General features: G+C 35.8%; 2 protein-coding genes across 2 annotated transcripts; one reads left to right on the top strand and one right to left on the bottom strand.

Annotated features, from left to right (window-relative positions):
* Positions 1–9,912: 9,912 nt before the first annotated feature.
* On the top strand, positions 9,913–11,332 carry LOC122582299 (beta-1,6-galactosyltransferase GALT29A-like). Its single transcript, XM_043754673.1, has one exon. It carries the CDS (start codon positions 10,038–10,040, stop codon positions 11,193–11,195), a length of 1,158 nt encoding a protein of 385 aa, XP_043610608.1. The 5' UTR covers positions 9,913–10,037; the 3' UTR covers positions 11,196–11,332.
* A 252-nt stretch (positions 11,333–11,584) lies between these two features.
* On the bottom strand, positions 11,585–15,932 carry LOC122585945 (protein ADP-ribosyltransferase PARP3). The gene is made up of 15 exons (XM_043758060.1): positions 15,625–15,932; positions 14,835–15,030; positions 14,463–14,576; positions 14,311–14,368; positions 14,149–14,218; positions 13,871–14,045; positions 13,424–13,795; positions 13,148–13,352; positions 12,890–13,050; positions 12,588–12,797; positions 12,407–12,509; positions 12,236–12,318; positions 12,014–12,157; positions 11,764–11,946; positions 11,585–11,680 (listed from the first exon to the last, which is right to left on the bottom strand). Exons 1-15 carry the CDS (start codon positions 15,930–15,932, stop codon positions 11,585–11,587), a joined length of 2,478 nt encoding a protein of 825 aa, XP_043613995.1.
* Between the last annotated feature and the right edge of the window lie 398 nt (positions 15,933–16,330).

The raw sequence follows: 16,330 nt of genomic DNA, 5'->3' as shown, positions 1-16,330 counted from the left end.
AAGTTATAACTTCTTTTTATCCGGACATATTTGTTCCACAATAACCATATTCACATGTGTTCAGATATTTTTAACTATAAACCCTTTTACTTGTACACATGTTTAATAACAAAGAAACTATTATGCCACAAATAATAAAAATTCGTAACTTTAATATCCATCTTAGATTGTTAATTAGTTAATATGTACAAAATACGAAAAAGAATATATTACCTTTGCTAATAATACTACGAGTACTTGAATCATCACATGGATGACAAATACATAATATCATTGCATTTTAATATATATTTAGAAAAATCAACATCAAATTATTGATTGTAAAAGTTTTACATATATGAGTTGCTCGTTGATTAAAAAAAATATAGAATTATATTATCTTAAAGTCATAAAATTTTAAGATAAGAAAAGTGAAAGGCGCTCATTTTTATCTTACCGTACACAAATTTGAAAAACATTTAAAATTTAAATACATAATTATCTAACCCTTTTAAGTGGTTTAAAATGAGAGTCTAATTATAAGTTGTAACCGTGGGAGAAATATATGGGATTAGTTTTTATAAAATGCCTTTATTATTTTGAATAGCTATTAATAAAATACAAAATTGTCCCTATAACTTGAAACAGTTGACCCGTATCATCAGGTGCTTTCATCTATGTTCTGGCCTAAAAATAAACATGGGGAAGTCCCAGCTGATTGGAATTGGGGTTGACAAGGTAGCAGTTACAAATTTGGCAAGTACTTGTAGCTGTAAACCATGGAGGGCGCCTTTTGATTATCTCGGGATAAAAATTGGGGGTAATAAGAACCGAGTCTTGAACTGGGACTTCCTGTTCGAAATCAAAAAAGCTAGATTATCTAGATGGAAAGCTTCTTGCCTTTCTTTGGGAGGGCGGGTGACAATCATAAAGGCAGTTTTGGAGAGCCTCCCAACATATTATCTTTCGTTGTTCAAGGCCCCCATCAAGGTTATTGATGGTTTGGAAGGAATTATAAGGAAATTTCTATGGTGCGGGTCGACGGAATCCAAAAAAATTCATTGGGTTGCTTGGGACACGGTCATTTTACCTGTCTCAAAAGGTGGACTTGGGATGTGCAAGTTGGCGGATTCCAATGTTGCATTATTATCAAAATGGTTATGGAGATTCCGTACTGAAACTTTGTGTCTTTGGAGGAGGGTGATTGTGGCGCTGCACGAAACTAGGAAGTGCTAGTCCACACTTTCGGTCAACAAGACACTTGGTGGGGTGTGGAGCTCTATTGTTAAAACTCTGAACAAGACCAGAATGTTCGGGATCGGGTTAGAGAACTTGCTAAAAGGAGAGGTGGGCGATGGTAAGGAGGTGCGTTTCTGGATTGACCCCTGGATCGTCAAGGAACCTCTCAAACAGGTTTGTCCATTGCTCTTTCACATAGATAAAAACAAAAAATGCAAGGTTGCGGATAAATATGACCAGGTTACAAGAAGCTTCGAGGCCATTTGGAATAATGGGAATGTTTTGGTGGAAGACGAGGCCAAAGAAGAACTACACAAGATCAAGATACTTTTCGAGGGCATCTCTCTCAAAGACCAAAAAGATAGATGGGTTTGGAACGGGGAAAAGAAATCCGAGTTTTTAGTGAAGACGGTTAATGGTATCATTAGAAGCGAGCAGAACACCAGCAACAACTTTGTGTTCAAGTGGTCTAAGTGGGTAGCAAAAAAATGCAACATTTTCATGTAGAGGGTCGGGTTGGATCGTCTTCCCACTCGCATGGCTCTAAAGATTCGCAACTACAACTTCGGCTCGTTGATGTGCGGCCTGTGCAACAACGAAGAAGAGACCGTGGAACATCTTTTTTGTTCGTGCAGGGTGGCCATGGACGTCTGGTATCATGTAGGGGTGTGGTGCAAGTCGCCACCGGTGTTCCTGTTCGACGTTAAAGACATCTTTGAGCTTCATAAGACGACTGGTTTTTGCAAGGAAAGGAAGTCGACCTTTAAAGGAATTGTGTCCATAACATGCTGGATTCTTTGGAAGACTAGGAATGACACTGTGTTCAACAAAGGAAAACCAAGCATTGAGAAGATTGTACAAGACATCAAAGATATTAGCTTCTTATGGTATAGAGTTAGGAAGAAAAAGGATGTGATTACATGGGATAAATGGTGTTGTTTTGACATTGTATAAATTTGTACATATTTAGTGACCTTCCCACTGATTTGGTGGGTGGTCTTTTGGTGAATAAAAGTCAATTTTCAAAACAAAAAAAAAATAATTAATGATAATTGGTTTTCATAGTTCTCGACAAATTATTGGTTCTCATTTTATCTTTTTACTATATATATATATATATAATGGAAATAGAAATATGACAAAGATCAAATGTTTGAATCCGTTTGTTTTTTTAATCAATAAGTGACAGAATTGATAAATGATGTATTTACGGATTAAGTCAATATAAGTTATTTTGTTTATTAAATAAAAAAACAAACACCGGATGACCTAATGAATTAAATATTTTTCATTAAGTCGTGACTTTTTAATCAAGAGACTGAACAAACACTATTTTAAATTCTTTTTTAATTTTAGATTGTTTTTGTTGTGTTTGAAAATCTGGGAATGAGGAAGAACAAAGGAAAGAGATCGGTATAAAGAAAAAAAAAGCTTCTGATTACATAGATGAGTGGAATTTTAATAAAAGTAAGACTACAGGGATGAAAAAGCAAACGTTAATGTAAGGGGTGAAAAGTCGCGTTTTAAAAAACCACTGGGATGAAATTTGCACTTAACCCTAAGATATATTACGAGAGCAAGTACCCGCACTTTGCAGCGGTGAGATGATGGGGGTGATAGGTCATAGAGTGTGATAGCCAAATGCCTTAACCGTACGGGCTCCGCCCTCGGATTTAAAAATTCGTCGAAAGTATATCGAATGACATCTCTAATGAAAGAGCATGAAAACAAATGATTGGTTGATATTTGAGGAGAGAGAAAGGGTGTTAAGTAAATATATAATTGAAATATGAGCATTTTGGGAAAGTAAATGTTGAAACTTAAAATGTGAACAGGGAGATCTGCTTTATTAATACGAGAGCAAGTACCCGCGCGTTGCGGCGGTGAGATGGTGGGGTGATACCTAGGTCATAGAGTATGATAGGTTATAGGAGTTGATATGTCATAAAGTATGATAGCCAAATGCCTTAACCGTACGGGCTCCGCCCCCGGATTTAAAAATTCGTCGAAAGTATATCGAATGACATCTCTAATGAAAGAGCATGAAATTTTAAGAACACTCATATAATTTTTATAATTTATCGATGTACGGTTTTTGAGATAAAAGATTTTGAATGCATTGGAGGAATAAACGATTTATGGAGGAGAGAGAATAAAGATGATTGGTTGAGATTTGAGGAGAGAGAAAGTGTATTATAGTTATTTTAGATAAATATAGAATAGATAGGAGAGACATTTTAAAGAAGTACTTAAAATCAATATTGAAAATTTCAATTAGGAAAATCTGCTTTATATAATATAAGTATAGATAGTATAGATATAGATATATACATATTATAATGATCCTCCGTTTTATCAAAACCCTAACCCTCTGCCCTCTTCGAAATCAATAAATAAATCAAACATGAGGATGTCAGAAGAAGGATATGAGTTATCATCGGATATACTGATTGAAATATTTAAAAGAATTCCAATCAATTTAAACCGCAGCCGATTACAACCGCAGCCGCTACATTCAGCCTCCTCATCAGTTGTTTGTAGGTAATATTTTACACATTCATGTGGATATATTCAATGATGATGATGATGATGATGGTATTAGGTTTCTCCAACGCCATACTCCTCCCATATCTGCTGATTTCCGGTTTATCGGTTACTCGCAAGGCTTGTTTGGGTTTAAGCATTTTAGGGAACCGAAAGTTGCTATTTGGAATCCATCAATTAGAAAATCGGTTTTTATAAACCTCCTTGGATGCAGGCGATTTGAATATGGTTTCACGGTGGTTTGTAATTCTACCGCGCTGGTTTTCACGTTTTCTTATGAACCCGGACTGCAAGTACATATTTTTACGTTAAACTCTTGGACTTGGAGAACTGTATGTAATTCCTCTGCTCCTCGCGAATTGCTTGTAATCACAGGGATTTGGGTAGTGATTGTTGGACACCATTCAGGAAAACAACAATTTTATAGAAGATACATTCGAATTACAATAATTAAATTACAAGTAAATTAAGTAGTACTAAACAATACAAGAATACAAATAAAGAACATAACAGAAAAAGAAAGAAAGGCAAAAAAACGGGCTGAGGATATGGTTAAACCAAGGTCCCTTAAAACTGATTTCGGGCCACCCAAGTGAACCCGACAGTTTCCCAGGGTACAACAGCCAAAGCAGATTGTACTGCTGGAGTTAACCACAACCCAGAATTATACCTTCAAGAACAAAACGAAATGAAGAAAATGAAAGAAAATCTGGTTGATGATCAAGTTTGAGAGAGTGTTTTTGTTATAGCTGAACTACCAAAACACCACTAAGTATAGTTTATATACATATAAACTGGTTAGTGGATGTTTTAGTGGGACACATGTTGGTTTGCATGATTAAACAACATGTGTTACACTTAAGGCTAAGTCAAGTGTCCTGCCAGGTGCAAGGCCTGGAATAAGACCACCCACTGAGCCATAATCAAGCCATGTAAGCCATAACCGAGCCATACTGAACTAGCCAAAAATAAAGACGGCTCAATAGCTAAGTGCAAAGTGCGCCACTAAAACGCCACATTACGCCTCATCGCCCCCTGTCCCGGTCCCGGGCGCGTCGCTCATTTGGGGTGTAGCCCCTTATAAGGAATTATAATTCCTCCAACACTCCTCCTTATAAACATACTTAATGTTTATTCTTCTACCAATGTGGGACACACTCACATTAGTTAATTATTCTTTCAACTCCTTTTAACATATCTATTAACTTGGATATTCTATGTTATTACATAAAATTTCCAACAGTGATAGGTAGGTTTATTCATTGGCTTGCTTATGAAAAGGCTACTCGTGATAAACTGATTGTGTCATTTGATATCACCAGTGAACAATTTACGGAATTATGCCTCCCATTTACTGCTACCTCTATGTCGGAATTGTCATTGTCTAAGCTTAACGCGTTTCATCTTGTTGTGCTTCATACACATGAAAGGGAACGGGAAATTGATGTATGGATCATGATGATGGAGCCTGGTGTTCAAAACTCATTAATAAAGCTTTATACTGTCAATTTATTACCATATAGAAAAAGATATGGAAAAGGATCAAGGGTATATGGTTTTAGGAATAATGGCCAACCTATAATTATTGTCAAATACCCTGAGCAACTTCTTAGTCATGATCCCAATTTCGAACGCTCTAGAGATATTCAGTTTTATGGATTTGGGTCTGTTGTAGGATCATACATGGAAACGCTACTTTTGCTTGACCACTGAGATTGTAGATGTTTATCACTTACATTTATTGGGGACAATTTGGAACGGGCAATCAAGGTGCGAAACTTTAATTTTAGCACTAGTGACTACTGACTAGTGAGGTCAATGTTTCTACCATTTCTTATAATTATAGTTTTCTATGAAACATTTGCGAATCATATTATTCCTTTAATTTGTCTACCGTCAAAACCTTATACCCTTGATCTCTACTTATTGATGAGATGTCTTTTAGTAGAATTAAAAGTTATCTGGATGTCCTTTTATTTATAAGCTGGTGAATTACTCATTATATTCTTTATGGTCTCCCGATCTCTACTTATTGATCAACTCTGTTACACATGGTCCTATATTTGTTTTTCTAACCATAAACACAGTGCAACCTTTTGTAACGGCTTAGGCTTCATGGTATGAACATTGAAGTGCAGCGTAGTTTAAACTCAGGAATAGTTGGATGCCTAATATATAGGCTGATGTGTGTGATAACAGTAACAGTGTAACACGGTCAATGTTTTCTAAAATCTATTTTGATGATATTTGGTAGAAGTAAGGTGGATTGTTTTGGCATGTTTAAAGTTATAAGATGGCAAAGTGATATGCTCTTCTTTATGGTTTCCGTTAATTATTCAAATTATTATGTTTAGTACATTTGTCTGTGGTCCTAATTAAGTTTGTATTCCTAACTAGATAACGAAGTATAGTCATGTCATGGACTCATGGCTCTTTGTTAGGCTTCAAGCTTGAGCCCCCAATTTTGGTCTTTAGTAGATCGATGTAGGAAATAGAAATGGAACGTTTGACATGGTGATCGATGTAGGAACTAGAAATGGATCCTTGCAACAAGAATGATAGTAGATTGTAGTGTTTAATCTCCCCGCAATGCTATTAATAGTTTTACTACATTTGAGGTTCATGTAATGTGGCCATCAGGGCCTAGTGTGCTTGTTTTTATATCAACTTAATTGCTTTTCATGAAGAAATAATCTGACAGAAAGAAATGAAACAGACAAACAATGACCATGAAGTTATCAAAAATTACAGTGAAGTTAACTGAGCAGTTATCTTGCAACTATTTTCAATATCATGCATGTGTAGTATATGAATTCTAGTCTACAGGTTAAATAATAGAATTTATCTCAGTGTTACTGTTGGACCATTGCAACTTGGTCTGTATGTAACTGTGTTTCCCGGCGTAGTGATAAAACAGCAAATGTTTCATAGGCGGCCAAGACATTAATATTCTGGCCGCTTGTCTATCTCTGGCCAGGTCTAACCAGCTTGTTTGCTCAAAAGAAACATCTTTTAAGAGAAGTTAAATTTTCATTTAAAGTCATTCCTACATACTTCCATAATCAAAGGAACATACTTTTATGACGGATTGTATTTGTCAATTTTGTAGTGGTAAGGTAAGGGGTGTCTTAAACTATAATTTTATGAATTGTTCTGTAAGTTATGATTATGTGTTGCTGGTTATATATGAATCTTTGTGTTCAAACAACTTTTTACACGGTTCAAGTTAAAAAAAAAAAAAAAAAAAAAAAAAAGCCAAAACAACTTTTTATCTTCAGTTACTTGTGCAAGATACAAATTTGCTTTATTGCACATGGAGTCTATTTTTAGTTGAAACTTGGTCCATTGACTTTCTATAATAATTACCTTCATATTAATTTACTACATACAGTTTTCATGTAATACTGACTGCTGAGTAGCTTATTTTGTAAATTCCTATATCGTGTTACAAACTTATAATTTCACAAAAGTCTAGAATCAAATTAAAAACATTGTTCGGGGTCAATAGCCAGGGCTTATATTAAGACATGATGATTTATAAATTATAACCAAACATTGTATTCTTTACCAATATGACTATATCATCTACGTAAGTTGTGATGGTTGTTGCACACGATATCTTACTTCAAGTCATGCATGTCGGTATTAATCTTTCTCAAGGATTCAAATTTAGAAGTATTGGGAAGTTACACATAGTGTATCTTCATTTCAGAACCATTAATACAAATTATTATTCAGCCCCCATGATCTTTTCAATCAATATTTGAATTTTGCATCACTCGTTTTCCCTCGTCCATAACGAGGAATGTTTTCTTCCTCTCAAACACCTTCCCCCCAATTTTCCTAAGAGGGAGAGAGAGCAAAAGAAAGCGGCGAAGATGGGGGTGCCAGATTCCGTCTCTTACCCTCTCGTCTCCCATGTTCTCTCGACGTTGGGGCGGTGTTTGGCGAGATGCCTAAATGGTATCGTGTGGTCACGCAATAATCCCTCCCCCTAATTATCAATTTTGTATTATTATTCATATAGAGTAAGATTTTTGTGAGAATTATTCGTATATGAACATAAGTAATTATAAGTATAACTTGATAGTTCATATGTGAACAAATATGTTCACAAATATCATTTACATATGACCATCTAGTTATAATATAGAAGTTCTCATGATTTTTCTAATTTATATGGTTTTTACATGAATCTTATCCTATTCATATAAACTTCTTAATAACCTAATTCAAACATATTTTATAATCTAAAGGCCCTAATTATGGTTTTTAATGTTTTTATGGTGACATGGTGTGAAGAAGATTTGTGACATTTGTCCTTTTCGAGTATTGAATTAAACAAAAGGGTTCAGAAAAAAATATTTTGTTTGGAGCATGGGCTTTGTGCCGGTCGCTATGGTTTTGTTGCAATGATCATGTATTCATGTGGGGTGTTGGGGAAAAAAAATGAAGCTTTATTACCCTTTGCAAGTTATTTATATACATGTAACGGTAACAAATTCCTAGATTTTAGAGTGGGATCGAGCTTGAGATTGGGAGTTTGAGATCGAGATTATCCTCTTTCGGTTATAACTTATACTATGTTGGATCTAATAGGGCTGTAAACGGTTCGGTTAGCTAGAAATTTTGAACTGGGTTTCGGTTCCGGTTCAGTTAGTTAGAAATTTTGAACCGTTAATTTTGGTTACCCGAAAATCGGTTATCCGAAAAAATCGGTTAATCTTGGTTTTATTTTCGGTTAACCATTTATTAAAGTTATGTTAATATAAAGTTAGGTTTTCAATTACAATAATCAATTTATATCGTATTAATTAATTTTTCTATGTATAATAGTTATTTAAGTACATTAATATTTTGTTTTATAAATAAATATACATTACATCTAACTTTGAATTACTTTTTTTTAAAATTATATTTATACAATGCAAATTTCTATTTAAGAGTATCATGATTTACTATTTAAAATGTATTTTTAAAATACATTTTAGTATCATGATTTACTATTTAAAATGTATTTTTAAAATAAATACATTTTAAGTAGTAAATCATGATACTCTTAAATACATTTTAAGTAGTAAATCATGATATTCTTAAACAGAAACTTGCATTGCATAAATATAACTTTAGAAAAAAGTAATTCAAAATTAGATGTAATATATATTTATTTATAATATTTTTGATATTACTATTTTACTAATATTTGTTTATAAAATACTAATTTATATGATATTACTAATATTTTTGATAAATATTTCAAACAAAATTAACAACTTTTCTTAAAAAGAGTGTGTATATATATATAAGAAAATTATTTAGAATATTCAAAACTAATCATAGATTGTGAAAGAAAGTTAGTAAAATTGTAAATATTTTAAGCAATAAATACAAAAATTTAGCTAAATAGATATATAAATGATGTATTCATGCAATACATATATGTGTAAATATGCATATATATGATTATATGTAAGTACATATCAATATTTGGTTCGGTTCGGTTAACCGCGGGTAATGAATATTGAAAACCGTAACCGAACCGTTATACATCGGATTTTTTGTTTTCGGTTTTTTCGGGTTTCGGTTTTTTCAGGTTTCGGTTTTTTCGGTTTCGGATCACGTGGTTCGGATCGGTTTTTCGGTTCATTTCTTACACCCCTAAGATCTAACCTTATTTTTCACTTTTGGGCCGGAAGTCCCTTCCACTCTGGTGGACCGGGAATCAGCCTCTCTACCTTTGTGTAGGGTTAAGGTCTGTCTACATCATACCTCCCCCGTACCCCGGTTTTTGCCGATATTGAGTACCGTTGTCGTCATCGTCGTGTCGGTGACTCTATTTCTACTTTAACGACATTTTTTTTAGAACAAATTTTACTATTTTTGATTGATTTCTCATAATGTACTAGTTTTACAATGTCAAATGATAGTTATACCACTATTTTAATTTTAATTACTAAGGAATATTATTTACAATTTTGATCCTTCTAAGTAAAGTCGCAACAAAGAGAGAGTCGTGAGGGATTAAAATATGAACGACGGACCATCCAAAGGTATAATAATTGTACCAATAATTAGATTAAGACATTTCATTAATGGATTAATTAAAACGACATCCAAATCACACAGACACACTAACTAGATTCAACCGAAATATGCACATTCAACTAACTTCAAATTACAATACTACTATACTTTCCAAAAAATAATCATCACACACCCAAACTCAATCTCGATCCCGATCCATTTATAAACTCAGTTTTCGCCGACATAAAACCATGATCATAAAACGCACAATCCGCCCTTTATTCAGCGTCATCTTCGTTTTCGCCGTCGCCGCTGTCACCCTTTTCTTCCGGGCAATTGTCTCCGGCGCCGGACGAGACCCATACCCAGACCAAAACCCATTTATTATATCCCAAACAAAACACATTCCTTCTTTGTTTAATGCGACTTTACTCAAGTTTTCTGATGTGGATTTAGCTGATGCTTCATTGAGGCAAAACGTCGAACAGTTGGTGGACGGTGATTTCTTAAGCTTTAGGACCAACCGGCAGAGGTCTTTTTTGTCTGCTGGGAGGTACCGGTTAGATATAGGTGTGAGGAATGTTAGAGGCAGTGCTATGGATCTCCGGTCGCCGGAGTTTCATCAACTCCGGTTGGATTTCCGGCGGGTTTTAAAAGATTGGTGGCGTCAACGTAGGTTTGACTCTGAGGTATTGTCAAAGTCAAATTTGGTCAACGCCTTAAAGGGTGTGAAGTATAAGAGTTGTGCTGTTGTGGGTAATAGTGGGATTTTGTTAAAAAGTAATAGAGGTGAAGAAATTGATAGACATGACTTCGTGATTAGGTTGAACAATGCGAGAATCGGAGGGTATGAGCGTTTTGTTGGGTCGAAAACGAGTCTTTCGTTTATGAATAGTAACATTTTGCATTTGTGTTCACGTCGAGGGGGTTGTTTTTGTCACCCGTATGGCGAGAAAGTGCCTATAATGATGTACATGTCACAACCGATACATTTTCTTGATTATGCGGTTTGTAACTCCTCCTACAAGGCGCCCTTGATGGTCACAGATCCGCCGCTAGATATGTTATGTATGCGGATCGTCAAGTATTATTCGGTTAAGCGCTTTTTGAAGGAAACCGGGAAGGAGTTGGAGTCGTGGAGTGGCTTACATGGCGGGACTGAGTTTCACTATTCGTCGGGTATGCAGGCGATTATGCTTGCCTTGGGCGTTTGTGACAAGGTCAGTATATATGGTTTTGGGAAGTCGGATACGGCTAAGCACCATTACCATACGAACCAGAAAACCGAGCTCAGTCTGCATGATTATCAAGCAGAGTATGATCTGTATGAAGATCTAGTCAACAACCCACAGGCCATACCCTTCATTTCAGATAAGTTCAAGTTCCCCGCTGTTGTAATTCATAGATAACACATTTTTTGCCTACTTATATGCCAACACACGTCTAGTAATTCCCACTTTGTTACATAGATTCTAATCGATTTTGATGTAGACAATGTAAAAGAAACACACAATGAATTCAAGAAGTTCAAGTTCCAATTTTCTCATTGTTCCTACTGATACCAAGGATATATATATATATATACAAACATTATATTATATAATAATTTTCATAGATCCAAGTACAACGTACATATATATCCGATAATACATAGTCTTCATAGAAAATACACGGTGACATCAATGATTTTTACAGCAAAATAGACCATTGATCACCACTTCCATACCTAGATATCAAAAGAAGGTTTATAAACATCATTGCATCTTATACTAGTCATTCATTCTACGTATCAACCATCTTACTGCACGGACACATCGGCACCAGCAGGATCAGCTTCTTCATACTCCACATCTTGTTCTTCAAATTTCACTCCAACCAGAAACCTGATGATTACCTGCAACAACCCAAAGAACAATAAGCTTCAGCTTGCACATAGTACCGAAACTCAGAAACTCTTTTGGGAACTGAAAAAGTCACCTGATTAGGATCATAAACAGCATACTCATTGTATTCAAGAGGACTGTCTCTATGATCAGAGGCAACCAAGCTACCACACGGGACTTTGATATCGTCTTTCCAAACAAAATGATCTTTCTCATCGGTTTTTTTCCTTCCTAACCCCATCACGCCAGCTTTCTTATCTTCTAGAGACTTCGTATCCTGCAAAACTAGTCCCATTTGTTAATAAACCCGAGCACTTGTTTACCACTGTTAGGAAGACTCTAACCTCAGGTGCAGAGGTCAATTCTGTAATCTTATCCCCCAGAGAAGCTACAGCTAGAACTAGAAACCCCTCTGGCCGATCAACAGCAGTGTAGCCATATCGAGCAGCTTCTGCAGCTGCATCAGAGCATACGATCGCCTTACCAAACTGTAAGATGACAAAGTTAGCAACACATCACACACAAGTATACCCATAGACCATAGTGCAGTAATAGATGCTCCATACCATATATCCTGAAACCGGCAGTGAACATACTGCAGGCAAGAATCCTTTATGCAAATGTCTCATTAGATTCGAACTTCGTGTACCTACATGGAATTGAGTTTCTTAAAAGGAATGATCTTTGGATCTAAGGTTTATATGACTGAGCATGATTTTTCTGTGAAGTAGTCTTACCACACCACAGAAGAACCTTATTTGGCAGCTTTTTAATTTCATCATATGAAGGCCCTGCACTCACTTCCACCTGAAATATGTTCTCCACCGACACTCCATAGCTCTGAAACCACAAACCCAATCAAGAGAAATCAAAATTTAGACAATTAATTGAACTGAAGATACTGCAAATCGATCTTACAATCTCTCCAACTTTCACAGGCTCGTAAGTTTTTTCAACATATTTAAGAATCATCCCATAGTCATCTGATTCCTTCTCCAATGGTGAAATGGAGCACCCCAACTTCTTGTACCGATCAAACAACGGGTCATCAATGGTTGCACCACTCATGTCTTCTATAATTCGCGAGGCCACATTTATGTCCCTCACCGTTTCAAGTACAGATGCACCCTAACAATGAACATCGATCATCTTGCATGTTAGTTACAAGTGTTCAAATGGATTAAACTGTTCAAATTGGCTATATCTGACTAATATCTTACATGGTCTGCAAGATCTTGATAGTCTCTAAAGATGAAAGGCCTCGAAGAATGCAATAGCGTGAACCATCTCTGACTGAAGTCTGACCATATAGCACGAGCTCTCTGCTCCTTCTCCTTGGTGGATTTTAGTTTCTCCACAAATTCTAGTAAAACCTCCTCGCCTGAAGTCCCAAACGTTAGTAAAATTGCAGCTTTTTGGAATGATTGTAACATACATTCAATCAAAATTTGTATGTGCATTTTGAACTCTGAACTCACATCTTTTTATATGAAGATCAGTTAGCATTGCCATAGGCAGGTCAGGTACATCAAGTCCCAACTCCATCAATGCATACCTATAAATCTCTTGGCTACACAAGACCTTCATGAAATTAGCTACCATTGGATCAAGCTTGCAATGAGCTGCAGCTGCACCTAGCTGCCTAAGACCCAAGCCACCATATCTTACATCATATCCATCATCCTACATAAATTGAAACACATTTAGAAACCATATATTTTCTGCGATTTCGTCTTTTAAAATGAACAACCCACCATGTCAATTGGGAAAAACTTCTGAAGCTTCTTTTGTATCTTCTTTTCTCTTTCCCATGGCTCGAATTCATTCCCTGTTAGCTCCTCGAACAGTCTAGCGAACTCCTCAATCGCCTTGTCCACGTTGTCCCACTCTTCAACTTTTTCTTCTGCTCTCGGATCAGCACCAACCTTGCCCTTTTTGTAGTACAAATGCAACCGGTTCTCTGGCACCATAATAAGTTGCATAATGCAGAACTCATTCACTTTCCTGCCCCTATCACTAACAGAGAACGCACAGTTGTACAAGATCCCATCCTTTTCAAAGATGACACCGCCTTCTTTGTCTAGCTTGCTATCCTTATGTACCCCTCTTTTACCATACATTTTGACCTGCACAAGCCATTTTCACTAAAGAAGAGGGCCAAGTTATACGGAAAACTGTGAGCAGGGATGTCTTTGGCTTACTTCAGCATTCAAAGATTCAAGGGCCTCTTGACTTGGATCTTGCATATCCCATGGAATTCCTTTGCCATCAACAGTAAGATCACTGACAACATCATAAGCATCCAGTGGTTGTGGTTCCTGCTTTTCAATACTGTCATCTAACCAAGCTTCACGTACCACAGGTATGCCACGTTCTCTGTTCAAATTTAGTGAATTCCAGTTACAAATAAGTATATAGACACTCAGAAAACATAGCCAACACCTACAAGAATTTAATGGGAACAGAAAGAACTACTAACAATGCTTCTGTAACTTTCGATGAGCCTCCTTGATCTCGCTCAGATGGAGACACAACTAAACAGCTAACCCCTGATGCAAAACAAACAAATATAGATAAGTAGATAAATTGTTGATCTATAATACAGAGACATAATTTCCAGTTATATTCACATGGTCAGTACCGACAACATGATTAGCTACTTTTCCGCCGTGCTTTTCAATTTGGGACTTTAAATATTCCTGAGAAGATCATTATAAACAGTAAAACAAAATATGAAATTTAAAGAGTTGCCAAAAGATATGCATTAGATGACTTGGGGAGGAAAGGCATTACATGAGTGCGTGAGAGCCGACCAGATAGTGATATCAACATTCCTGCAAAGGGCTTGTCTGTAGGCTTTAACTCCCTCTTTGGTCTCCCCTTAGGATCTTGATGTTTTAGCAACAACTACATATTTGTACACACTAAATTAGATGCAGAACTAGAAACCACAAAACTGCTTATTAGTCTGTTATTAATTCAGCTTATAGCCACAACATAAGTTCAGATAACTAGCCCAAATTTATATAAGCAACTGCCAGCTGGGCATACTGAAGTGACACCAGTACACCACAAGCATATATAATACAACTATGGTTGGGGTTGGGCCAGTTTTTTTGGAACACAAATATATGTACATCAATTTGAAAAAGAGATGAAGATTACATCAGAAATGGCGGATTTGTGGACGAAATCAGGGAAATTGAGAGGCTCGTCCGATCGAGGATGGTCTCTGGTGCTGTAGGTGCAAGTAGACCAGTCACTGTAAGATCCTTTGCAGCTATAACTTATTCCATCATACTCCACCTTCCCCCCACAAACAGGACAGTCTCTTAGCGCCCCGTAAAACATCATATCTTGGCTGCAGTACATATATACACACAATACAAATTAAATCTAATCTGGTTAAAAAAAAACAAACTTTCATCCAATCCCAACTTACGCTATATTATCATATCTTGATCAGAGAAATTACTGCTTTAATCAACTAAAGCAACATAATCAGAGTAACTACTGTATTAATCAACTAGAGCAACATATATAATTCAATTCTTCCTAGCTATACATACAGAACCTCTTTTTAAAAAAAAACAGTTCAACTTTTTACACTTGTAAGTTATACAATTTTTAAACATATAATAAAATTTTATGCTTATACCAATCTCTGTAATATATACGAGTTTTCTTATACTCATGAAGTCATGATCATTATTTTCGTATTCAAGAGGCTTATTTTTTTAGTTACACCACCACCGATTTGGGGTGAACTCATGAACCAACCACATAGATAAAATTCCTAAGAAGCTGATTTTTTAATTAAAAAAAAAAACAACTAGGCATGTGAATAATGAATGTATATCTAAGAAGCTAATTTTTTAATTAAAAAAAAAAAACAACTAGATGCATGTGAATAATGAATGTATGTCTAAATGTATCTTTTATGAAAAAAACTAACCATTTAGGCACGACAGCATCATCATCAGAACCCGAAGTATCGGTGTTGTTAGCTTCGAGTATTTCTCGCATCTGTTGAATGGTTAGATGCTGGCTAGTAGTCTTACAAAACTTGTCAAACTCTATAACCACATCATGCAAAGATTTATTGTTGTTTGCATTGCCGTTATGTTTTTCTTCAGATTTCTGTTTCTTGTTTGAGTGTTGCTGCTCTTGTTTTTCAGCCTTTTGTTTCCGTGTCATGATAATTTTTTCATCATCATCGCCCGGTGGATGATGATCATGTGATCTTGTTTCATGAACCTTCATGTTTGTTTAAATTAACTCTTTTAACTTAAACTATAATTCGTATTAAAACAAACTGGTGTTGTACTAAAATGATGTATGTCTGTAGCGGGGTTGATTATATCAGGGAAGGTAAGGTCTGGAACCAAGAATGGAAGAGGTTAGATTTCTTTTTTTATTATCTTTGGGGAGGTGGAGAAGATGAGGTGTTGACACGTTGGCGTTCTATGTCTCTTCCCTAACTTGACACGTGCTTATTCATGTATACGTGTCTTCGTTTTCCACTCAGCATCTTCTGGTACGTATAATATATAGTACTAGATATTTTACCCCGCGCGATGTGCGGCTAGTTAAAAAAGTTATTTTATGCATTAATAAATAGCTATTCTATAGGCTTATTTGTTGAAATTGATTATATTATA

Source organism: Erigeron canadensis, chromosome 1, assembly GCF_010389155.1.
Source record: "Erigeron canadensis isolate Cc75 chromosome 1, C_canadensis_v1, whole genome shotgun sequence".
In the NCBI taxonomy this organism is placed as follows: domain Eukaryota; kingdom Viridiplantae; phylum Streptophyta; class Magnoliopsida; order Asterales; family Asteraceae; genus Erigeron; species Erigeron canadensis.
This window is presented reverse-complemented; position numbering and strand designations above follow the sequence as displayed.